Source organism: Ovis canadensis, chromosome 18 (genome assembly GCF_042477335.2).
Source record: "Ovis canadensis isolate MfBH-ARS-UI-01 breed Bighorn chromosome 18, ARS-UI_OviCan_v2, whole genome shotgun sequence".
In the NCBI taxonomy this organism is placed as follows: domain Eukaryota; kingdom Metazoa; phylum Chordata; class Mammalia; order Artiodactyla; family Bovidae; genus Ovis; species Ovis canadensis.
In genome coordinates, this window is record NC_091262.1 from 38,839,660 (window position 1) to 38,863,742 (window position 24,083).

The window sequence follows — 24,083 nt, forward strand, 5'->3', positions numbered from 1 at the left end:
CCACATGTGGGATCTAGTTCCCTGACCAGGAATCAAACCTATGTCTCTTGCATTGGGAGCATGGAGTCTTAGCCACTGGGCCACCAGAGAAGTCCCTGGAAGGCGAGTTTTAGAAACAATTTGCTCTTAGTATCACCCCTGGAACCCCTCCCCCTGCAGAACAGAAGGGACATCAATAACCATCAACTCAGCCTGTAAATTTACCTCCTGGTAGATGCTACTGAAGCATCATGATGTTCCTTATAGCAGCAACCTGCTTCAAAGGCTGATCCTTGGTAAGAATCGATAAATCAATAGGTTATAAGGAGCAACACAGACTATCTGTCCTTCTCTGACTTATTTCACCAAGCTCAATATCCTCAAGGTCCATCCACGTTCCTGCAAATGGCGGAACCTCACTCAATTTATTTATTTATTGAAGTATAGGTGATGCACATTATTATATGTTACAGGTGCACAATACAGTGATTTACAATTTTTAAAGGTTATACTCCATTTGTAGTTATTATGAAATACTTGTTACATTCCCTGTATTGTACAATATATCCTTATAGCTTATTTTATACATAACATTTTGTATCTCTTAGCACTTCATTCTGCTTTAGGGCTGAATAATATTTCAGTGTGTGTGTGCATGTGTATATATACATATACACACCACATCTTCTTTTGGAGAAGGAAATGGCAACCCACTCCAGAATTCTTGAAAATTCTATGGACAGAGGAGCCTGGTGGGCTATATAGTCCATGGGGTCACAAGAGGCAGAAACGACTTAGTGATTAAACCACCACCACCACCACCACCACCACATCTTCTTTATCCATTCATATATTAAAAAATCTATAAAAAACACTGAATCATTATGTCATATACATGAAACTATCGCAGTATTGTAAATCCCTATACTTCAGTAAAAAGATGCATATTCTGAAATGTAAAACATACATTCAGTCAGATTACACTAAAGATGATGAAAATTATTTTAAAGACTCACAGGTAATATAGTAAGAGAAAATTACCAATCATTTTCTTTGAGTAGTGAAAATAAATGAGTGATTTTGTTGCTAAAAAAAAAAAAAAAATCCTGATGACCCTGATGCTCGGAAAGATTGAGGGCAGGAAGAGATGGGGGTGGCAGAGGATGAGATGGTTAGATAGCAGCACTGTCTCAATGGACTTGAGTTTGAGTGAACTCCAGGAGATGGTGAAGGACAGGGAAGCCTGGTGTGCTGCAGTCCATGGGGTCAGAAAGAGTCAGACACGACTTATGGACTGAAAAACAACAAAAATTACAGTATGTGACTGAGAGAGAAAGACATCACTTGATCAGTGGTGCCAGCTTATCTAACATCCTAAAACAGCTCCCCTCAACTCCAGCAACAGCTAAAGGCCACTTTCCACGTGCCCACGGTGTGCAAGACCACACAAAGCCTCCCCGTCCTGCCACTAGGGCAGTGCTGCCAGCTTGCCCCTGACAGAGAAATCTTACCAATTAAACAAAACCTTAGGAGGAAACCCATGGCACAGAACCAATACAAATGGAGGCTCCCTGGCTGGAGGCCACAGGGGAGAAGGATGGGTATAAACAAGGCCCCCTGCTGGAAGGGGGTCTTCATCTCCCCTCCCAGGTCCTAGATTTCTCTGGGGAAACTGGAAACCTACTTGCTTAGAAATGATTCGGCTGTGGCCACATAAAGCAAGGGCTTATCTAGGACTTCCCTCAAGGTCTCAGTGGTTAAGAATCCGCCTGTCCATGCAGGGGACACAGGTTTGATCCCTGGTCTGGAAAGATCCCACATGCCTCGGGGCAGGTATGCCCATGCACCACAACTACTGAGCCTGTGCTTAGAGCCTGTGAGCTGCGACTGCTGAAGCCCATGTGCCTGAGAACCTGTGCTCTGCAACGAGAGAAGCCGCTGCAATGGCACCGCAACTAGAGAAAACCCATGTGCAGCAATGAAGACCCAACACAGTCAAAAATAAAGAAAATAAAGTTAAAAAAAAAAAGTGCTTATCTGAACAACACTGGATGGGCTTGGAATAAAGATACACCTTTTGGAGTCAGAGCTCCAGACCCAGTTTTGCCCTTTACTTAGGGGTGATTTTGGGCTGGTCCTGGATCTCTCCCAGCCTCAGCTTGCTCCCCTGTAAGGTGGACAACCCCACTCCTCAGCCTGTAGGCGTTAGAGGAGGGAATGGAGGTACAGCTGGCTCAGGGCAGGCCAATGCTAATCGCCACTTAAGGGGGTGACTGTTCTTACAGGAGGAGCTGGGCTCAGGCTCCCCCCAGTCGGCCAGGCCTGGAGGCAGAGCTCTGGTGGGCCCTGGCTCGGGTTTTGATGTCCCCCTGCCCCTGCCCCCTCTGCTGCGGGGAACTCACCATTCTCATCTTGGAGAAGTTGACCAGGCCGTCCTCTGTGTAGTTGGGCGTACCCTCTTCGATGAAGGCCAGGTCAGTGAGGTACATTCCCAGGTAAGGGACACAGGGCGGGTCGCAACTTTGAAGCAAACAGCATTGACAGAGGTTTTTCACTTAAAACGCTGGCGCCTCTCCCAAGAACAGACACACCCCTTGGGTTGCTCGCTTTGCTGAACGGGAAGGGGTTTCTATTTGCCAAGAGTTAACAGTAGCACTTGGGCCTGAATTGCCAGCTGGGCGAGAGGGTCAGTCCTCTGGATGGTGGAGGTGACATGGTGCCAGCTGGGGCTTCTCAGTGGACCATCCCCTCCCACCCCAAGCCGGAAGGTCCCCCTCTACCTGGCTGCTCCCCCTCCCAGAGTCTTGGGGCTTGGCCGCCAGCCCCCACCAGGCTCTCCTTTCCTTTCCGTCTCTCCCCTGAAACTTTCCTTCGCAACCTCATCCCAGAATCATGTCCTGAGGGTGCCTTGTAGTGCCACCCCCATTCCCGCCAGTCACCCCCAGACACTCTCTCCCCGAGATGTCTCTGCCTTTGTTTCTCGTCCCACTGGGACCTCTGCCCACCCAGGCACTGAGCTACCAGCACAGAAAGCCCTGCTCTCTGAGACCACCGTCCTGGATGTGGTCTGGGCGGGGGTTGGTAGCCTTTGTCGGGGATGGGCCAGGCCTCTCTGACCGGTGGCTCTGAAGCAGGGGTTCCAGTCACTGGTCCTTCACACCCCGTCTGGTGCCTCTTATGGGGTGCTGGGTCTGGGGATGATGCTGTGATGGCTCTGGTGATCACTCTGCCCCGGGAGAGCTCCTTACAGCTCCCTCGAGGGACTCCCCACAAAGTGCTCTACAGACTCCTCTCAGCTCAGCACACAGCCGCAGCGATCCTCCTTTATAGCCCATCTCACCTCTGTCTCCTGGTGGCAGCTCTGCCTCTCCAGAGGGGATCAAGACGGGGAGGATGGTAGAGCAAGGATAGAAGCCTGGTCTCAGTCCCCTGTCTGCTTGCTGTGTGACCCTGAGCCATATCTTTCCCTCTGGTCCTCAGGCTCCCCTTGTACAACAGAGCTCATGTTAGCTGAGACAATTCTAGGTGATTTGAGAGTTGATTTTAGGTGGTGCTCGGACACTGTTTAAATAAATTGATTCATATGATGATAAACATTTGATTTTCACGCCCACCACCCAGCATCATGAGTGTCAGCATCATGGTTTTGACACTTCCTAACACTTGCCATTTTCCTCACTCTTTTTTTCTTTTTTTGAACAAATAGTAACAGGACTCACTAAGGATCAGAGCCTTGGCATACATCAGGATCTGGTAAGAATTTAATAACATTGTTCTGTTTTCACTGTATTTATTTTTTATGGTAACCATATATATTTATGGCAAATATGCTGGTTTCCCATTTGCTGTCATGATAATTTTTCTTCTTTAAATAAAGAAAATAAATTTAAATACTTATTTCTGGGAAATAGTTAATTTAAAGGAGACTATTTAAGTACATGCAAATACAGCTGACACATGGGTATAACAAAGTCTTAAAGGAGGTGGATTTTTGGAGTTTGAGAAATAGTGGAGAGGAGAAATATTATTTGAACTGTCAGTCTTGACTCTTTCATGGATGTTAAAATCAATTTGGAGAGCGTTGATCAGATTTTTTTAAAATGTTTTAAAAAAGAGAGAATAGGGAAATATCTGAGTTCACTGCATGGTCTAAAATTGCTTTGAGACATTTTTGTCCCTGTTAGGCATATATGCGTTTGTATACAGGGTAACACTGTCAAATATAATTTTATTTTTACTGCAGGTTGTGAAAAAGGTGGGGGGGGGGAAGCAAGAATCATGCTGTCACTGGCAGACCTCTCTGAGTCCTTCCAGCCATTAATAGTTCATGATTGTTATCAGGTGGGCCAAAAAGTTTGTTCCGATTTTTAACATCTTATGGAAAAACCAGAATCATCTTTTTGGCCAGCCCAATACATGCCTGGTTTTCCATCAAACTCCAAATCTGAAGCACAGGCTGGTGGATCTGATGGAGAAAAGAGTTCAAAGGTCTTAGAAGACACTCTGGGGCTGGAGGGCTGACTGGTGGGTTCTGGGGGTGCCCCACCCCTCCTGCCCATGGTGGGCACCAGGCAGCCTAGAGAGCTTGGAGGGCCTCTTATCTTGGACAGAGGCAGAGGGAAGGCCGAGTGACTGCTCGCTGACTGTGAAAGGGTGAAGGAAGCAGGATGTTTCTGAATGCCTCATGGGGTGCTGACCACCCAGACCAGTGAAAAAATATCTGCAGTCCTCGGGCCACTCGGTGATTTCCCTGAATGATTTACTGGGGGTTATGATCCAGGTGTGGAAAGATGATGGGTGGGCAATTTAGTCACTTGCATGTGGCACCACCAGTCCCGGACTCTATTCTTGTTCATCACCTACATAGTGAGGGGCTTTAGGGAACAGCACACTTCATTCAGTCATGTACACACACCCCAGAGTCCAGAGCCATGTGGGAAATATATGGTGTTGTCAGAGTGGCTAGAGTAAGGGGCGGTGGGGGCAGAGAAGGCTGGAGGAGGGCCCCCGAAGGGCAGTACTGTGTGGACACAGACCGTGCTGAGCATCTGAGTGTACAGGGAAGTACAGTTGGGGATTTGTGTGGGCAAAACACCCGATGTGTGGCTAGCTCTGAACTCTCCACGTGGGCATCTGGCCTGTCGGGTGGGGTTCAGCCTTGCCTTGCATCAGGGCCTGGCCAACAAGGCTGTTATGGACGGAGGCAGAGGCCTCGCATGCCTGTACCTGACGTTCTAGGGAGCAGAAAGAAAGTGCCCACCCCCCAGTCTAAAAGCTGCTTCTGGTTTCCCAGGCAGCACCTAAACATGCATGCCAACACCTGGTGACTCCTGGCACCTGGATCTTATATATGAGCCTTTGGGGCCCCCAAGCCTGATGTTTCTGCCAAGAAATTCCTGATGATGTCAAAGGGGATGAAAGAAGTAAGCTGGCATCAGTGACTGAAAGTAAGATGCAGCTGCCTGATTGGGGTTCTCCACCGAACGCCAGGAAAGGGATGGTGACAAGCAGGGGTCACCCGCTGCTTCACCCCTCCAACCCCATCCCTGGCTATGGGCTGGACTGCCCTCTCTTACAAGCTCTGGTCTGGGATCTCCTCTTTCTCAGGGAGGGGATGAGGGCCACCAGGGGCTGGGCTAGAATCCCAGGGGTCAGCACCAACAGTTCTGGTATGTGGTGCAGGGAAATCAGGTCCTCAGATTTTGGGGAAATTTTTTTTTTTTGGTAATGGATTAGGAGTGGGGTGGGGCTCAGAATCCAACGTTGGTTTTTGCCACGTGGATTCTACCTGCTCTGTAGTTTCATGAGCAAGAGACTAGGCTTCGCTCTGTGGCCACAGGCTGAAAATAAAGATGCAAACAGATATTTGCTCTTGTTGGAGCCCCTGAAACTCCAGGACTGTGGATCCATCATATGCACGTACATAGATGGATGTCCACACCATAGGAGGTCGTATGAGGTGGCCTGATGCTCGGCCAGCAGACTTGCTCCCCCAGAGCTGTTCCCATCCTCCACTTAGGGGAATAGAGGGGAAGGGCTGTGACAGGAGCAGTGAGAGCCTGGCTCCTGCATGCCCTCCACTGGCATCCTATTCAAAGTAAAGACAGACAGGCATCTGCTGGGTTAAGATTACACAGATGGGCAAAGCTGGAACTGGCCCCTCAAGAGCTTGTGACCAAATTTTACAGCAAAATGTTGTTGAGTGGAGCTGTGGGCAGCTTCTGGTCACTCAGTAGATGATAGGAGGGGACAGTTTTGTGGGTTTCACCAGGGTGTGGTTTGAGGAAGGAGAAGGGGGAGATCACATCCATGTGGGGGCATCAGGGCAGCGGACTGACGGGGTGCACACAGCAAGCCTTGTAGCTGGCCCAGGAGATATTTAAGAGAGTAGCTGGGGACAGGAGGTAGGATTTGGGGGTACAGTCTTGGCTGGTAAAGCTAAAAGGCCACGTGCTGGCCTGGGTGCTGCACAAGGCTGCATATTATGATGATAGACTAAAAAGGACACCCAGGACATCAGAACAGGTCTGAGGACCCATGGACCCACACAGTGAGGTCCATCATGAGCTCCTTGTCTGAGCAACTCACCAACTGTGCCCACCTACCACTTCATGCCCTCTGACCTCTGCCCTGCGCCTGGTGACATGACCCCCAAGTCGTCACATACTGCTGCTTTATGCGTAAATCTTGGTGCTTCCGGAGTAAAGGGGGATAAACACATGTCCCAATCTGTCCTTCTCCTGCCTGGCCTGGCCTGCATCTCCATACGGCAGGAACCTGGTTTGCATAAAGGTCTCAGTGGCCAGAACGCCTGAAGGCCACCTGTGCCCTGCATGGCTGGGTGAAGAGGCGTCTAGGAGAGGCACTTACACAAGCCCACGGGGAACCTGAAAGAGGGGAGACAGTCAGGATGGGGATGCAGACAGAATGGGGGCCACGGAGGCGGTGAGGCCGTGGCGGCGCTGGGCGAGGAAGCCATGTGAAGGAGGCGGATGGAGCAGCACCTGGGGGCGGACGGACGGACGGATGGACGGACAGGTTGGTGAATGCGGGGGCAGCTCCCCACAAGCACAGTCCACGGGCCCACAAGCACAGTCCACGGGGGCTCGCAGAGCCCGGGCGGAGGAGACACGGCTGGACAGCACAGATGGTTGGAACATCTGTCTGAGGACACAAACAAAGTGAAGATGATGGTCAAGGCGATGGGACACAGAGCCAGCATGAACACCAGGGATGACAGGAGAGAAATGAGAAAGGTGGACGGGGCTGGCAGGGAGGGGGCGTGGGGTGCTGAAGTCACCAGAGGGGCTAGAGGTGCGAAGGGTTCCATCCTCAGGTGCTGGGGGCTTTAGTGGGCTGGTGTGGGCAGTGGTCATGCGGTCCATCTTGGAAAGGAGGGGAGGTGCTCCCGGGCTCCATTGGAGCCAGGGCCCTGGGGTCTCCCAGGCACTGGGAGGTCCAGCAAGTGGCCACCTAGGAACGGAGAGCAAGGGCGAGGGCCAGCCCAATAGGCCATGTGCTCGAGTGCCCGAGAGGAACACGGAGGCAGAGACTAGTGGAGGAACCCCAAGTAAGCATCTAACGAGAGTGACGGCAAACCCATGTTTCTGGTGAGTGTGCAGCCTCGGCATGTGACAAGGGGCTGAGTCGCTGCTGCCCGAGGACAGCCGGCCTGGCCTCTCAGGCAAACCACAGGGCACTGGCTTGGGTCAAGACCCGGCTCTATCACCATTTCCCCCAATCCTTTGGCCAGCCACTAGCCCCTCAGTGTCCTCGTTTGGAGAAAAATCATGGGAGATTTTGTCTCACAATGTGGTTCTCAGTGGGGGCAATTATGCCTCCCTGAGGGTATCTGGCCACGTCTGGAGACCTTCCTGGTCCTCATAACTTGGTGGGGGCGGGGGGGACGGGGGCACTGGTCCCATGCGTAGAGGCCAGGGATGTTTGCATTCTTTCATGCACAGGACAGCCCTCACCACAAAAACTATCCTGGTCTAGGGACTTTCTTGGTGGTCAAGTGGTTAAGAATCCACGCTTCCACTGCAGGTGGTGTGGGTTTGATTCCTGGTCAGGAAATATTCCACATGCCCAAGACTGGGGAAAAAAAGTAAAAGAACCTGCCTGTCAATGCAGGAGATGGGGGTTTAGTACCTGGGTCGGGAAATGGAAACCCAGTATTCTTGCCTGGGAAATCTCATGAACAGAGGAGACTAGTGGGCTACAGTCCATGGGGTCAAAAAGAGTCAGACATGCCTGAGCGACTTAAAAACAACAAAAGGACAAGAGGACCGAGGCTGAGAAGGTTCACCTCCTGGGCAGTGTTAACGGGGCCAGGGAAGTCACCAACTTTGCAAACTGTAAAGTGTCAATTACTGGTAAAATCGTATTTGTTTGATTCCAAGATGCTGTTATCTGTAAAATGCACTCTTGTTTTGATGACTAATTATCAAGTACAAAAAGAAAATGCAATCATATGAAATAAACGCATTGACTATGAGATGTAGCCTGACATCAGAAATAGTAAAATATAAAATAAAATGTGCATTTTGGAATCAAGGAATCCTGCACCTCTATAATTGCCATCACACCTACCACACTTCTCAAGACTATTCCTGGGTCTCTCTCTGGAAATGCCCCAACACCATGAATTTTCTTTGGGAGATGATGGAAGACAAAGCTGACCTGCCCTGGGGGTCTGGGGATGCGTAGGGATTGGTCTTGTGGGCAGACAGATGGACAGACAGACAGACAGGCCTCCTGCTCCGGCCAGGTGAGGCACATGAAAGCCTCTGCAATGCAATTCTATGATTTAAAAAAGAATGGTGACAAAATGACACACAACTTACTTTTTAAGAGCTTCTCTCAGATTCTTAAATCTGCCCTCTGATGACACAAGCTTTTGGAGCTTGTCAATCAAAGCTTTAGTCTGGAAGGAATTAGAAGCATTTACTAGCACACAGCACAGGTCAAAGCCCACGGCTCTGGCCCACACTCTGGGGCCTTGTTCCATCTTGAGATGGGGCAGGTGGGTTCGGGGACTTCCTGGGTCTAGCAACTTGACCCTGAACTCGTGAGGAGGTGGACAAGGATCTTTGCTTTGTGTGCCTATGCTCATACATCTTTCAGAAACTGTGGGTGGGGCCAGGAGGGTCCAAACACTGGGGTCCTGAGACCTGGGCTGCTGGGAACGATGTGATGGGTAACTCCAGAGAGTTGGACCCAGAACAGGGCATCACTGATGTTTCACCATCATGACCTTTCTCATCACTGTACCCAAATGATGTGACCATCTCCTCACACCTTCACTTTTATATATCAGGGGCACCACCCAAATTTAACGGGCTTCCCAGGTGGCACTAGTGGTAAAGAACCTGCCTTCCAATGCACGAGACATAAGAAACTTGGGTTCGATCCCCGGGTAGGGAAGATCCCCTGGAGAAGGGCATGGCAACCCACTCCAGTATTCTTGCCTGGAGAATCCCATGGACAGAGGAGCCTGGTGGGCTACAGTCTATAGGGTTGCAAAGAGTCAGATGAGTGAAACAACTTAGCACATGAATTTAAGAATCAAGAAAAAAAAAGATGGTGAATAAACTTATCATCAAAGAAGAAAAGACCTTGATGGAAAAGAGTAAAGTCTGCAGCAGAGGGTCCTCTCTGCCAAACGACCAAGGCAGGCCCCACCCACACATTAGGTGGAGCCACTCAGGTGGCTGGTGTTTGTCTCAAGGGTCCAGGTGGGTGCTGCGGAGCGTGTCCTGGGTTGGCCTGGCTTTGTGCTGCTTCCCCCGCAGGACCTGGGGAAAGTCCCTCACTTCAGAGCTCCTCAGCGCCCTCATTTATAAAATGATGAGATGAGTAGTGACTTCCTTTCCAGCACCAAGCCTCAAGATCCAGAACATGGTTGAGAAATCGGGCCAGAGACCTGCCATGCACCACAGGATTAATTTTTATATGAGAAACCTACCCACAGAAAACAACAAGCCAAGTCTTCATTTGGATGGAAGAAGAGATCAGTGTGTGCTCTTCAAGGAGAAAGAATGGCAAAACACAGTCCCTCCATGCTGGTCCCTCCATGTCAATTATAAATGTGGTCGCCTGGTTTGGACCAACCCTGCTCAAAGCAAAAATGTATTCTGGGTCTGATGAAAGAGCCACATGCTTCCTAGCATAGGAAGAAGCCCCACCAGGCCAAGGGTGGATGATTCTGCTTTCCAGATGGCTGCTCTCAGATGCCCAGGCCAACCTCCACCCCAGGCTCCCAGCTACCCTCCTCCACTTGGCCTCTTTCCAGAGCTGTGCCCTCACTTCCTCTTCTTTCCCCTCCACCTGCAAAGAAATGAGATGCTGCAGCTGAGGCCAGATGTGGGGACTGAGGGTCAGAGCCCTTGGTGGGCTCTGTTGCCTTCATACTCAATACATCCATAGGCAAGTTCACACTCAGTGCACATCCAGAAAATGGAAGGGTGGGTCCAGATGTTCCTTAAGGGCAATGCTCATTCAGATAGTCTAGAATTGTGGGTGACACAGCAGTTACACACACACATAGCTCCAGGTGAGGCATCACCATGCTCATTTTCATTCTTTTTCAGTTGCTAAGTTGTGTCTGACTCTTTGCAACCCCATGGACTGCAGCATGCCAGGCTCCTGTGTCCTCCACTATCTCCTGGAGTTTCTCACATCCATTGAGTCATTGATGCTACCTAATCATCTCATCCTCTGCTGCCCCCTTCTCCTGCCCTCAGTCTCTTCCAGCATCAGAGGCTTCTCCAATAAGTGAGCTCTTCACATCAGGTGGCCAAAGTATTGGAACTTCAGCTTCAGCATCAGTCCTCCCAATGAATATTCAGGGTTGATTTCCTTTAGGATTGACTGGTTTGATCTCTTTGCTGTCCAAGGGACTCTCAAGAGTCTTCTCCAGCACCACAATTTGAAAGCATCAGTTTTATGGTGCTCAGCCTTTTTTTGGTGCTAGTGGTAAAGAACGCACCTGCCAAAGCAGGGGATATAAGAGATGCAGGTTTGATCCCTGGGTTGGGAAGATGCCTTGGAAGAGGGCATGGCAACACACTCCAGAATTCTTGCCTGAAGAATTTCATGGACATAGGAGCCTGGTGGGCTACAGTCCATGGGTCTCAAAGAGTCGGACACAATTGAGCACTTACACACACTGGCTGGCCCTAGGTCTTGAATGACATCCTGGAGGCAGGCCAGATCACACACCTTGCCCTCTCACTGCCCTCAAGTTGCACTCTCCTAAGAGAATGGAAGACTTTAGGATGGTCTAGGCAATTCCCTCCCAGCTCTATGACAAGGGTGATGTAGAGAATAGAGCCAAAAAGTTCCCAAACCCCCAGTGGGATGGGAAAACAAAACCTGGTCAAAGGGCCTCTGGAAAAGATGACATCATTCTGATGGAACAGGGAAGAAGAAGAAAGATGCTGACCTGAAATAGGTCACTCGGACTCTGCCCATAGCCATGTTTGAACCTTGACAGACTGAACAGCCTAAGTGACCTGCGGGTTCTACGTTAGCCTCACTCAACCTCAGACTCCAAGAATTCACGAGGTCGTGTGCCACACATGGGCTGATGTGGCCTGCTGCCCCGAGCTCCTGCACTGCCAGCCCCTGTGCTTCCACTCGCAAGAGAGGCATCTTCTAGCTTTCGTCCTGAGCCCGGCATCCCTGTGTGCTAAGAAGCAAGTGGCCCAGCCTCACTGGGTGCGGTGCAGATGGTAGGGGTGCTCTGCAGTCCTGCTGTCATCTGGAGGTGGACTGACTGGTTGGCAGTGGAAAGGCAGCAGAGATGTCCCAGGATACCCTGAGTCTGGCTGTTTATCCAAAGAAGAGGGATTTGTGGACCTGCTGCCTCCCTGGGGCATGGAATCATGAGCTGTCATTGGCATGAGAAGAGTAGTGAGGAGCGGGTGATGAACAGAACCGAGAGGGGACACAGCATGCCAGTTCAGAATGGCCCAGATGAAGCAGGCTCCTTGGAGACCCTGGGCCCCACACAGCTCACCTGGCTGTAAGACCAGACACTATATTACTGATGCCTTTGGAGGCATCCCCTGACCCCTGGTGGTCCCTGTCTAGCTTTCAGGGACATCCAGTGCACCCAGGAGGTGGCCCAAATGCCTCCTCTCAGGAGAGCTGTCTCCTCATGACCCCAGGGCATAGAGCTCTATTCCTGAGGAAGACTCTGCCTTATGGCTTTTCAGAATCAGGTTCTGAGTGAATAACTGTTAAGTTCATATATAAGATCAGCAACTGTCTAATGGTAACAGGGACAAGTTAACTCTCTGGGGGCCAGAAGGGCTGTGAAATCAAAGTCTGAGGAGAGGACTTGTAGGATCATCTGATCACCATGTTGGTAACCTGCAGGTTTGGACTGAGATCCCCCAAAAATCACCACTCCTTTGTCCCAACTCAAGGAGAAGAGTGTTGGGAGCAACAATTACTGTCATATGTCCCACTCTGAGGTACTGACTATTCAAGTGGGAATTAAAGTCCCACAGGGTGCTGGTGCCACACTGTGGGCCTGATATCTGGTCTCAGGAGACGAGGTTCTCTAGTTTACCTGAAGTGTTGGCCCTCACCCTATCCTTCATCCACCTATGGATGGTGGCCCTCTGGTCTCTCTGCCCCAGCCCCAGCCCAGCCTAGCTTCCTGCTGGTACCTGCTTAGAGACTTTGAGCCACGTCTTTTTCAGCCGGAAGATTGCGCTCCGGTTCATGGACGAGGTGATCTCCAAAACAGCGTTGTAGTTGTGTAAGCATCGGCATATGTCGGCCACGGCCACCCACTTCTCGATGGTGCTCACCCTCGCATTGATGTCCTCGTTGCGGACGATTTCTGAAGCGATCAAGTTACTGATCTTTAAGTCCATGCAATAGGACAAGAAAAAAAGGTAAAGGGAATAAGTACTGTAAAGATGATAAATCACCATTATTTGCAGATGAAATGATCATTTGAAAATTCCCAGAAGAATGAATTGGAAAACTGCTAGAATAACCAACAGAGCTCGTCAGTGTAGCTGGTTAAAGATTCAGTATACAAAAATAACTTTTAAAAATATAGTAGCAATACCAAATTGGGCTCCAAAATCACTGCAGATGGTGACTGCAGTCATGAGATTAATAGATGCTTGCTTCTTGTAAATAAAGCTATGACAAACCTAGATAGCATATTAAAAAGCAGAGATAGCACTTTGCGGACAAAGGTCTGTATAGTCAAAGCTATGGTTTTTCCAGTAGTCATGAGAGGTGGACCATAAAGAAGGCTGAGTGCTGAAGAACTGATGATTTCAAATTGTGCTGGAGAAGACTCTTGAGAGTCCCTTGGACAGAAAGGAGATCAAACCAGTTAATCCCAAAGAAAATCAACCCTGACATTGGAAGGACTGATGCTAAAGCTGAAACTCCAACACTGTGGCCACCTTATGTGAAGAACTGACTTACTAGAAAAGACCCTGATATGGGGAAAAGATTGACAGCAGAAGGAGAAAGGGCCAGCAGAGGATGAGATGTTTGGATGGTATCACTGACACAATGGACATGAGTTTGAGCAAACTCTGGGAGAGTAGAGGTCAGGGAAGCCTGATGTGCAGCAGTCCTTGGGGTCACAGAGAGTTGGACACCACTGAGTGACTGAACATCAGCATCAATTAGAAAATACAATGAAAAAGATATCACCTTCAAAATACCACTGGGAATCTATAAATTACCTGGAAACTTTAATGGGAACTATGCAGGATGCTCCATGAAAAATAAAATCATCAAAGGTAATAAGAGGATTAAGAAAGAAAAGGATTAGAGTTCAAAATGGGAATGTAAATATGTCTTTTTTCAAAACTAACAAGCATGTTCAATTCAATCTAATAAAACATGCAATGGGTGTTATCTTGAAAGTCTGACAAAGTGATTCTAAAGTTTATCTGGAAGAACAGTTAAGAAGAGTGAAGGTCTCAGGGAATCTCCCACCATACAACTGAAGCTTGGAGAAGACAACACTTTGGGGCAACCCTTGTCTCATTCACATATCCAAGGACTCCTCTACCCTGCCTACAAGGCAAATAATCACATATATACAAACTAAATGCGGGCTGGACTTGGAGCAGCCAGGGGTTGGGAGGTAGTGGAAGCTGGAGCTCAAACATCAGAGAACTAGAACTGCAAGGAACTGGGGCAGCAGGAAATACTAGTCTTGCCTGTACATTTCTTTGCATTTCCTTTGAGTCTACCATCATTTCAGAATAAAAAGTACAAAAAAACACGGCTTGTTATTAAAAAATAAAGAGGACACTTACAGATGAGTATAAATTATAGGGCTTTACCACCCAGAAATAGTCTTTAGAAAAATTTTTAAAGGATGTGCATAAAGAAGAATGAGTTATCAAATGATGTAAGAATGGAAAACTACTGACGTGACTCAGGAAGGAATGATAGCACAAAATAGCACACATATTATACGCCTTAATTAAATGGAAATTTTTTTCCATAAAGAAAATACTGAATTCAAAACAGTTTTACACATTATATAATTTTTTAAAAAAGGAATAGATTAGTCAAATTTTCCAGAGAAGAGAGAATGAAGGAATACTTGCTAGTTTATTCTATGAAGCTAGTATAATCTTGATACCAACCCCAGATACAGACAATTTTAGAAGAAGGAAAAAGAACACTTTTGTTTAATATAACATGAATATGTTAGATTTGTCCATGGAATGCAAGGATGTTGACTATTAGAGAAAAATCTATAACTGTCATTCATCACATCAATAGATTGAAAGGAGAAAAGCCATATGACCATCTCAATAGATGCAAAAGAAAGTGGATAAAATGCAATACTTATTTATGGTAAAAACCATGATTAGCAAACAAGGAATAAGAAAAAGAATTTCCTTAACTTGAAAAACAAACAAATTCTATCCTAAGTGGAGAAATGTTAGAAGCACTCTTTAAGGTGGTTCAGACAGTAAAGAATGTGGCAGACCCGGGTTCAATCCCTGGGTCAGGAAGATCTCCTGGAGAAGGAAATGGCTATCCACTCCAGTATTCTTGCCTGGAGAATTCCGTGGATGGAGGAGCCTGGCGGGCTACAGTCCATGGGGTGGCAAAGAGTTGGACACGACTGGATGACTAACACCAATAGAGATTAAAACCAAGAACAAGATTCACTATCACCATTTCTGTTGAACACTGTGGTCTGGGGGCCAGGTCTAGAGGTACCCAGAGTGCAAGTGCATGCACCTGAAGGTGAGAAGTTCCTTAAATTTGTCCCTGAGCACTTCATTTGACTCACACCAGTTTCAGCCCTGATCCTGGAGATCCCAGCCAGTACCATTCACCAAGACCAAGAAGACTTCCCTGGTGGCCCAGTGGTTGAGAATCTGGCTGCCAATGCAGGGGACACAGGTTCGACCTCTGGTCTGGAAAGAGCCCACATGCCACTGGGCAAAGAAGGCCATGCGCCACAACTACTGAGTCCAAGCTCTAGAGCTGGTGCTCTGCAACAAGAGAAGCCTGCGCACCGCTACAAAGAGTAGCCCTCATTCTCACTGCAACTAGAGAAAGCCAGGGTGCAGCAACCAGGACCCAATGAGGCCAAAACAAATAAATCAATTAAAATTTAAAAAATTTAAAGGAAGATTTGTTTTAAAAGGTAAGACAAAGAATTAAAGCCAATAGGGCTGGAACCCAGCAAAGACCAAACCAAACCAAACCCTGTGTCAGGGAGAGATTAAGAAACAGAGTTTCAGGCCATGATTATCACCACCAAAGGGGCGCCCATTCTGTGCACCTGAAAAAAAGGTGAATTTTTAACAGAGATGGCCACACGCCAGGTAGTGATGAGGGCAGTTCTCCGGAGGTGGATTGTGTGGGTTCAAAGTGGGCTCTCCTGCTGATGACTGGGGATGAAATTTAACCTCTTCAAGCCTTGGTTTCTTCATCCATAACAGAGAATAAGAAGATGAGGCTGATGAAACCCTGAGCACAGTCCTGGCACGTGGTCAACATGTAATAAATGCTCACTCCATAGTCTCGTCCTTTACTTACTTGAGTCCTGGGCACACAGCGGGGGAGGGTGGGGGGTGGAGAGGGACTTTTTTGCTGCCTCCTGCTGTGGTTAGAGTTGTGGGTCAGGTGTGGTCAGACTCAGGCCTCGTGCGTGTTTCCTGAGGGCCCCGCCCACTTCATCACGTCCTCTCTCCTGCTGCACATGCTGCTCTCCACTCTGCAGCTGTGTTCCTGACAGGGCTCCTTCTCCGAGCTCCGAAGCCTGCATTGTCTGTTTCCTCCCAGGATGAGGGTCCGCCCCTGGCTGTGGTTGGCGTCATGTGGCTTTGACCAGGCAGTCAGGACAAGTGGAATCATGTGCTCCCACTTCCAGCTATCAAAGGCTCTTGTGTTGATGATTAAATGCAAAGGAATGAAGAAGCTAAGTGCAAACACCCTTGAGGTTGTCACGAGGCCAGGAGTGGACGAGTCCCTGTGGTTGCAAGCGCTGGAACTAGCGCAGATGTGGGGAAATCAGGAAGGGATATTTTCCCCAGAACTGGGGCTTTGCAGTGGAGGAAGGCCATGAGCTACCAGACACGGGTCAAAGACCTCAGGCATTTGCCCTTCAGAGTCTTGGTGTCTTCATATCTAAAGTGCGATGACAACCCCATCTTTTAGAATGGGTGTGAACTTTGAAAGAAATTATTTTGCATATAATTCACAGGCCCAGAGAGGAACCAGGTGCTATGGATCTAGCAGGTGTACAGCCTGTTCTGAGGGTCCCACCAAAGAGAAACCTGCAGAAAAAGGCACTGCATCCCCCACCCCTATACTCACATCATTGAAATGCTTAGTGGTTTTCATGATATAAGGGGTCCTCTCATTCTTTTCCAGTTTCATCCACCCTTGTCCGAAGAACTCCCTGTAGGAAGTAAGGGAGAAACCCAGAGTGGGTGGGGTTAGGTTTGTTCCTACTGATTTCTCTTCTGAGTTCTCTGCTTTTTGAAGTGGTCATTACTGGGGAGTAACTTTCTGCAAAGCCTTTGAGAGGAGGGGACCTGGGGTCAGGTCTAGCTGTGCCCTGTACCAGCTGTATGGCTTTGGGTAAGCCCTTGGGGCCTCAGTTTCCTCATCTGTGAAATGGGAACAATGACAATACTCTTCTTACAGGGTCAAGGAGAGGCCGAACTGAGATTTGGTGCTGAGAGCACGTCAGGTCTGGTTTTGGATATTGTTTCTGACAGGGAGAATCCTCCATTTTAAAGTCACATTGCAGAAGTTGGTCTGCAGAACAGGAAGGACAGAAGGCCACAGAAAGGGCCAGTCAGATGGATAAAGGTGCCTGCAAGCCATGCCACAGCGTGTTCTGGGAATGGTGACTTCACAGGACCACAGGCTGTCCAGGCCTCCAGGACAAGCTTCTTATTTGACAGTGACCGTGAAAGAGTTCCATGGGCAAGAGTGAGAAGTAACTACTACCCAGAATAACTACTGTCTCTACACCTGGGAGATGTGGCAGCTGTATAAAAGGCTGACACTCCACAACCAGCTGGGGCAGCACCCGTGTCAGTGGGGGCCTCCGTGTGTGTACGGTGGGGCTACCTTTCTAGAAGGCAGAGATCCGGAGTCCTGAGATGATTTATGACCTCAGAATTGGTGACTCCAATTTTAGAAACTATTCTGGGACACTTGTCAGAAACCCAGAGACATATTTAGTTATGAGGAGGCTTTCTGACCCCCACCTGTAAGTATAAAATGAAATCTAAAAAAAAAAAAAAGTGAAATCTGAAAACAGCCTCATGGCTTGGTGCACTGCCAGGGAATACAGTGTACTTATTAAAAATGGTGTTCACAGATACCATTTTGGCATAGGGTCAGATGAAGAAAAGGAGATACAAATTATGTAGGTGGTACAGTTATGACTACCTGGGGATGACTGACTACAGGCCAGAGGAGGTATTGATCAGGCCTTGGGGCTTCTTCAAAGGCCAGAGCTGTCCCGAGTCCATTCCTGCACATGCACACACACATGCACATGCATGTGCACGCATTTGCTCCTATGCACATATGTGCACGTATGTGAACACATACTCTTTCTAGACCTCCAGAGAAGGAGCACAGAGCTAGAGATGCTTCTGGAAAGTTGTGTGTGTATCCATGTGTGTGTGTGCGTGTGCATGTGTGTCTGTGCGTGTGTGCATGTGTGTGTGCGTGCACAGGTGCAGCTGGTAGGGAAGGAGGGAGCCTGGGGACAGGAAGGGACAGGAATCCTTCATCATCCCTGCCAGCACATGCACTTATGCTTCTCTCTGTGGAGCATCAACCATGCAGCTCTGGAAATCTAATGCACATGCTTCAGGAGGGGGACTCAGCTGTGATGGTGCCTGAGGAGGAAGGTGGGGGCTGGAACCCATGCCCACTCACTCATAAGGGATCTTCTTGAAGACGAGGTGGTCCAGCAGGGTCAGTTGCTCCGCAATCTCCAGGGCCGAGTGGTTTTCAAAGGGCTCAGCTTTCACGCCTTCAGCCTGAGAGGAGCAAGGTCCCAGTCAGGCCCTCGAGGGGCCCCTTCTGGCTTTGGGGCCCCTTCCTAGAGGGAACATCCATCTCGATTCTGGTAAGTGGGAGGATGAGGCGTGACTGGGGAGGCCCCCCCCCCACCCTGGGAGATTGGCCAGCAAGGGACAGTGGGAGCTGGGAACCATCATCTGCTGTGCCCCGTGTGTGTGTGTGTGTGTGTGTCTGCAGGCCTGTGTTGCACTTCAGTCACTCATGAGGTCATCCTTACGCCAACACACGGGTGAGACCACAGAGGCGTCTGGAGGTTAATGACTAGCCCAAGGCACTCAGCCAGGTTGATGGGGACAGAGCCCGGGCTGTCTGACTCAGGCTGGAACCTGTTTCTCCCTTCGGGTCCTGCCTTTCCACACCTGCTTCACAGAACTTCCTTTTAAATTTCTTTAGGGGATGACTCACAGGTGCAATGACCTCCTGTACCTCTGACCCGTGTCTACAACACAGCTGTTTGCCTTCATCCCAGGTTCAAGTCCCTGCCCTAGGGCCACCATGGACACCACATTTAAAGGTGACCAACTCCTCAAGCCCTTGACCGGGGAAATCTTCAGGAAGCACTCTCAGGAAGCAATGTCCCCATGGCTGGGATCAGACAAGAGGAGGCCTGCAGCCCAGAGGCCTCTGGGAAAATCTGGATCCGGAAAGGGTAACACGGATGCCCCTGCTCCCCTCCTGGGTGCTGACTGGGCTGTATAGGAGGAGACAGCTGGCTACCCCACCCAGAGGGCCCAGCCAATTGCACTAATGACAAGGAAAGTGGGGGTGACCCCGTGTCAGGGGAACAAGCCTCCATCCTGGATGGAGTCTTCTCGCCTACTTCTCAGCAAATGGTCATTGAGAACTGCCCAGGCAGATCCTTGTGAATTGAAAAGACCAGAAAACACAGTCCAGGCTTCAGGAGCTCCAGGCACAGGCTCAGAGCAGGCACAGAATGTGGGTAAGTGGAGGAAAGAGCTCCTACTGCAGCCTGTGTGTGGTGTGTGTGATGTTGTATGTATATGTGTGTGGTGTGTACGTGTGTGTGCATGGTGTGTGTGGAATGTACATGGTGTGGTGTGTACACGTGTGTGATGTGTATGTGTGCATGGTATGTGTATGCGTGTGCCACGAGTGCTGTGTACATGTGTGTGGTGTGTACATGTGTGTGTGGCGTGGATGTGTACATATGTGTGTGGGGTGTGTGTGCAGGTGGTGGGCATCCATGTACTGCCCCCAACAGAGTTGCCCTAGGCCAGGCACGGTCTGTGCAGAAGTCCAGATACAGGAGACCGGGTGTGAGGACACAATGCTGTCAGGAATGACAGTTCTCAGGGAGGCAGTGGAGACATGGGGATGAAAGCGGCATGGGCCACCTGCGATGCTCAGGACCCGCATGATGAGGAGCCCGCAGCCTCTGAAGCAGGGGCGACAGGCAGCCAGCACAGCCCACCCTGAAGGCCCAGGCCTGTCCTGGGGTGAGGCCGTGAGCTGGGGTGGGTGCCCATGGCATGGACACCTGAGGAAGGGGCCTGGCTGGGAGGCGCGCTGCCTAGGAGGAGCTGGCTGGCCCCGGGGAGGGGCGAGGCCTGGAGCAGAAGCCTGTGCGCATCGTCACAAGAAGCCCCTCTGCTCTCTGGAGGGCCCTGGGGCCTCCTCCAGACTGGACGTGCCCCACACAGGCCCTCAGATTCTGGGAACCATGTCAGGGTTGGGCGGGGAGCTGGGGGCACAGCTGGGTGGGCGGGCAGCCCTTTGTTCTAGAACAGACTTGGCTACACATGAAGTTGGAACGAGGGCCCTCAGGCTCTTGATGGGTGAAAGTTCCGGTCAGGCCCCTATTGGGAAACACGAGCAGTGTGGCTGCTGCCCTGAGTGGCCTGGCCGGGATCCCTGGGCAGGTGCCTGGGGCACAGCCCTGCAGCACTGCTCTTGGGGTTGGGGTGCAGGCAGGGCGCCAGCTGCCCCACGGATGGCTGCCCCCACCCCCAGGGCCAGGAGAACCCGCTCTAAGAGTCAGGAGCAGGGACGGGAGGGAAGCAGCGGGTACAGGACTCAGAGGCCTGAGTCTTCCCACTGGCTACTCTGAACAGTCCGGATATCACTCAGCCTGACGAGTGGGCCTCCACCTCTGGGGAGGTCAAAGGTGGCCCTGAGCTTCCTTGCTCACAGTGATGGGCAACAGGGGCCCAGAGGGGGCCCAACCAGGACCTGGAAGCACACAGACCATCATCCCTTCCACTGCAAGGAACCCTGCCTCGAGCTCTGCCCGGGGTCCCCTCACTGCCAGGCAGGTGGCCACCTACCATGACCCAGCTTAGGTCACTCCACCTCCCCCTGCCTCAGTTGCCTCTTCTGGAAGATGGGGATAAAGATACAGATCCACAGCACTGTTGAGAAGAGTCCTTAAGACTCCAGCACACAGTGGGGAGCCTGTCCACCCAGGCCTGACTTCTTACCCTCCTCCTTCCAGGGACAGTGTGAGCAGAGACAGTAGGGGCTGGTTAGGGGAGATGTGAAAGCAGAAGATGAAGAAAACAGAAGAGTTGGTGTTATCAGTTGAATCTCCCTCCCCAAAAGATATGGTAAGTCCCCTACATATGAACCTTCAAGCTGTGAACTTTCAAAGAGGTGAACATGTGTTCGCATGTCCAGTCGTGTGAGTTAGTTCACGTGTCTGGCGTGTACTGTCACATGCACGCATCCTCTACAAGCGCTTGTGCTGTATTTACCGTACAGTCCTCTATAGAGGATGGCAGTGCAGTGTCTTTATTTCAAGTCCAGGATGTCCAGAAGCAACTGAAAAAGCAGAGGTGAGGAAGCTGGTACTACTGTACTTGTCAAGGTACTGTACTGTAAGATTAAAATGGTTTTCTTTAATTTTGAATTTGTTTCTTAGGTATCATTTGTGTGAAAAGTATTATAAACCTATGACGGTACAGTACTATATAGCTGACTGTGTTAGTTGGGTACCTAGGCTGACTTCGTTGGATTCACGAACAAGTTGGACTTACGAGCATGCTCACAGAACTCGTTTGTATGTAGGGGACATACTGTATGCTGAAGTCCTCAACCCTGGGACCTGTGACCGTGAACTTATTGGATATAAGGCCTTCAGAGATATACTCAGGTAAGACGGGGTCACTAGAGTGGGCCCTCATCCAGTATGTTGTTATTGTTGTCGTTCAGTTGCTCAGCCATGTCTGACTCTTTGAAAGTGAAAGTGTAGTCGCTCAGTCCTGTCCGACTCTTTGCCACCCCATGGACCGCGGAGCCTACCAGGCTCCGCGGTCCATGGGATTTTCCAGGCAAGAATACTGGAGTGGGCTGCCATTTCTTTCTCCAGGGGATCTTCCCAAACCAGGGATTGAACCCGGGACTCCTGCATTGCAGACAGACGCTTTACCGTCTGAGCCACCAGGGAAGCCTGACTCTTTAAGACCCCATGAACTGTATGTAGCACACCAGGCTTCCCAGTCTGCTACTATTTCCACGAACTTGAACTTTGCTCAAGTTCATGTCCGTTGAGTTGGTGATGCTATCTAACCATCTCGGTGTCTTTCTAAGAAGGGGAAATTTGGACATAGGGCCAACACACACAGAGGGAAGAGGACGTGGAGATAGCTGGGGAGGAGATGGCCATGCGACAACCAAGGCAGAGACTGGAGATCCTCTGTTACGAGCCAGGGAATGCCCAGGGCCACCTGACGTGGAAGAGGCCCAGGAAGACCCTCCCCTGGAACCTCCGGACGGAGCATGGGCCCAGCAACACCTCAATTCCAGACTTCCGGCCTCCAGAACTATGCGAGATTAAAATTCTGCTGTTTTAAGTGCCCCATTCTGGGGCTCTTTGTTAGGGGAGCTCCAGGAACCAATACAGGGGATGACTGAGCTCCACTGGGGGGTCTTGGAGTGGGATCCTGGGAGTCAGGTGGCCAGGGAAGGACAGACTTGGCCAGAGAGCGAGAGGGCAGGCCCGGCTCACCATCTGTGTGATCTCCTCCAGTGTGATCTGGTTGTCACCTGGGTCGTCCTGGGTCAGAGTCCTGGGGGGTGAGAGGGAATGATGAGCCCCGAGCAGCTGGTGACACCCCTTGCCTTCGGGCAGTCCCCTCCCCACCGCCGCACACAACCCACCTTGCTGTCTCTGCTCTGCCATTTCCGGGGCCAGGAGCCCCCTTGCCCCTTTCTTGTCATTGATGTCTTCAATGATTCAGCTCCCTGACCCTCCTGGCTGGGTGAGGCCCCCCGTGGGGCTCCCTTAGCCCCTAGGCTTCCTGTGGTCTCAGCCCCAGGCTCCCCAGCTGGGAACAGCCATGTCTGTGCCTGGTCTACTCCTCCAGATTCACCAGGAGCCTCTGAAAACAGGCTGATGTCCCTTCTGCTCCTGTAGCTCAGGTACCTGGGGCTGGGCTTGGCATGTGGCCGATGCACCAGCTGGTGGGGCGATGGGACGAATGAGTGGAAGGAGCTTCAGACTGGAGCATCAGAGAGGCCAGAGGTGCTGGGGAGCTTTCCAGACAGGGGGAACAGGGGAAAGCAGCAAGATGGTGGTCAAAGACCCAGAGGTGGGAGACTGTTCACAGCGGCTGAGTAGTGGGTCCTGAGCAGCGGGTCCTAAGCAGTGGTGGGGATGAGGGCAGAGCTCCTGAGTCAGGCCAACATGCTAAGCCCTCATTGTGACAGCGATCGTGAGTCCTGAAGATGGGGCCAAAGAGCCAGACCAGGGCTGGGGGACAGTCCGGAGGCCATAGGGCCTGCCTGAGCCACCCACACTCTCCCTCCAAGGAAGTAGACCCACAGCTGGGGCTCTCTGGGTCCACCATCCACACCAGAGCCCGCTTGACTCCCTGCATCCAGCAGCAGTCTGAACAAGCTCCCTGTCCGAAGGTCATTTGACCTGACTTGACCCATAGGCCTAAGGTCCTGGCATAGTCCTGCATGTCTCCTGGGACGAGGGGGAAGGGCACGGAGGACCTGGGGGCCAACTATGTGTGTGTACGTGTGTGTGTGTGTGTGTCTAGGCAGTGGGTACACCAGGGAGGGTGGTCTGGAAGCGATGCTAGGATGTGGAGCCTGCAGGAATTATGGGCCTGTAGCCCAGGCCTCAGGAAAGCAAATTGGATGGTCTGGCTGGAGGAAGCCTGGAGACTGGGTTGTCGGCCAGAAAGTAGATGCAAGTCTGCGTCAGAGACTGTGACCACGGGGCAGAGAGGGAAAGCTGAAGCTGGACAGGAAGTGAGGTCGGGTGGTCTGACCCTGAGTCCAGGCCCCTGGGCAGGGCCAGAGGGCAGCCTTGAGTCAGCAGGGGTGAGCGGTGGGTGGACCAGGGCCTGCATCTGACACCCCTGAGACCTGTAGAGGTGATCTCACCACAGCCCTGGAAGTGGGTGTTGTTCACCCATTTTACAGAGGAAGAAAAACGAGGTTCACAGACAGGACTTGCCCGAGGTCACACAGAGCATCACTCAGCCAGCAGGGCTTGGATATGTGCCACCTGACCTCTGCCCTCTGCCAGGAGAGGCCCAGTCTGGGACAGGAGGAAATAGGAT

General features: G+C 50.7%; 1 protein-coding gene across 1 annotated transcript in view; it reads right to left on the bottom strand.

Annotated features, from left to right (window-relative positions):
- Positions 1 to 24,083, bottom strand: part of RASGRF1 (Ras protein specific guanine nucleotide releasing factor 1) — a 102,436-nt gene that overhangs the window by 4,943 nt on the left and 73,410 nt on the right. The window contains exons 20-25 of the mRNA XM_069558688.1: positions 22,517 to 22,577; positions 18,406 to 18,509; positions 16,819 to 16,903; positions 12,660 to 12,857; positions 8,826 to 8,905; positions 2,382 to 2,499 (exon numbers count right to left, since the gene is read on the bottom strand). Of these exons, the coding sequence (XP_069414789.1) occupies positions 2,382 to 2,499; positions 8,826 to 8,905; positions 12,660 to 12,857; positions 16,819 to 16,903; positions 18,406 to 18,509; positions 22,517 to 22,577 (646 nt within the window). The remainder of the gene's footprint in view (positions 1 to 2,381; positions 2,500 to 8,825; positions 8,906 to 12,659; positions 12,858 to 16,818; positions 16,904 to 18,405; positions 18,510 to 22,516; positions 22,578 to 24,083) is intronic.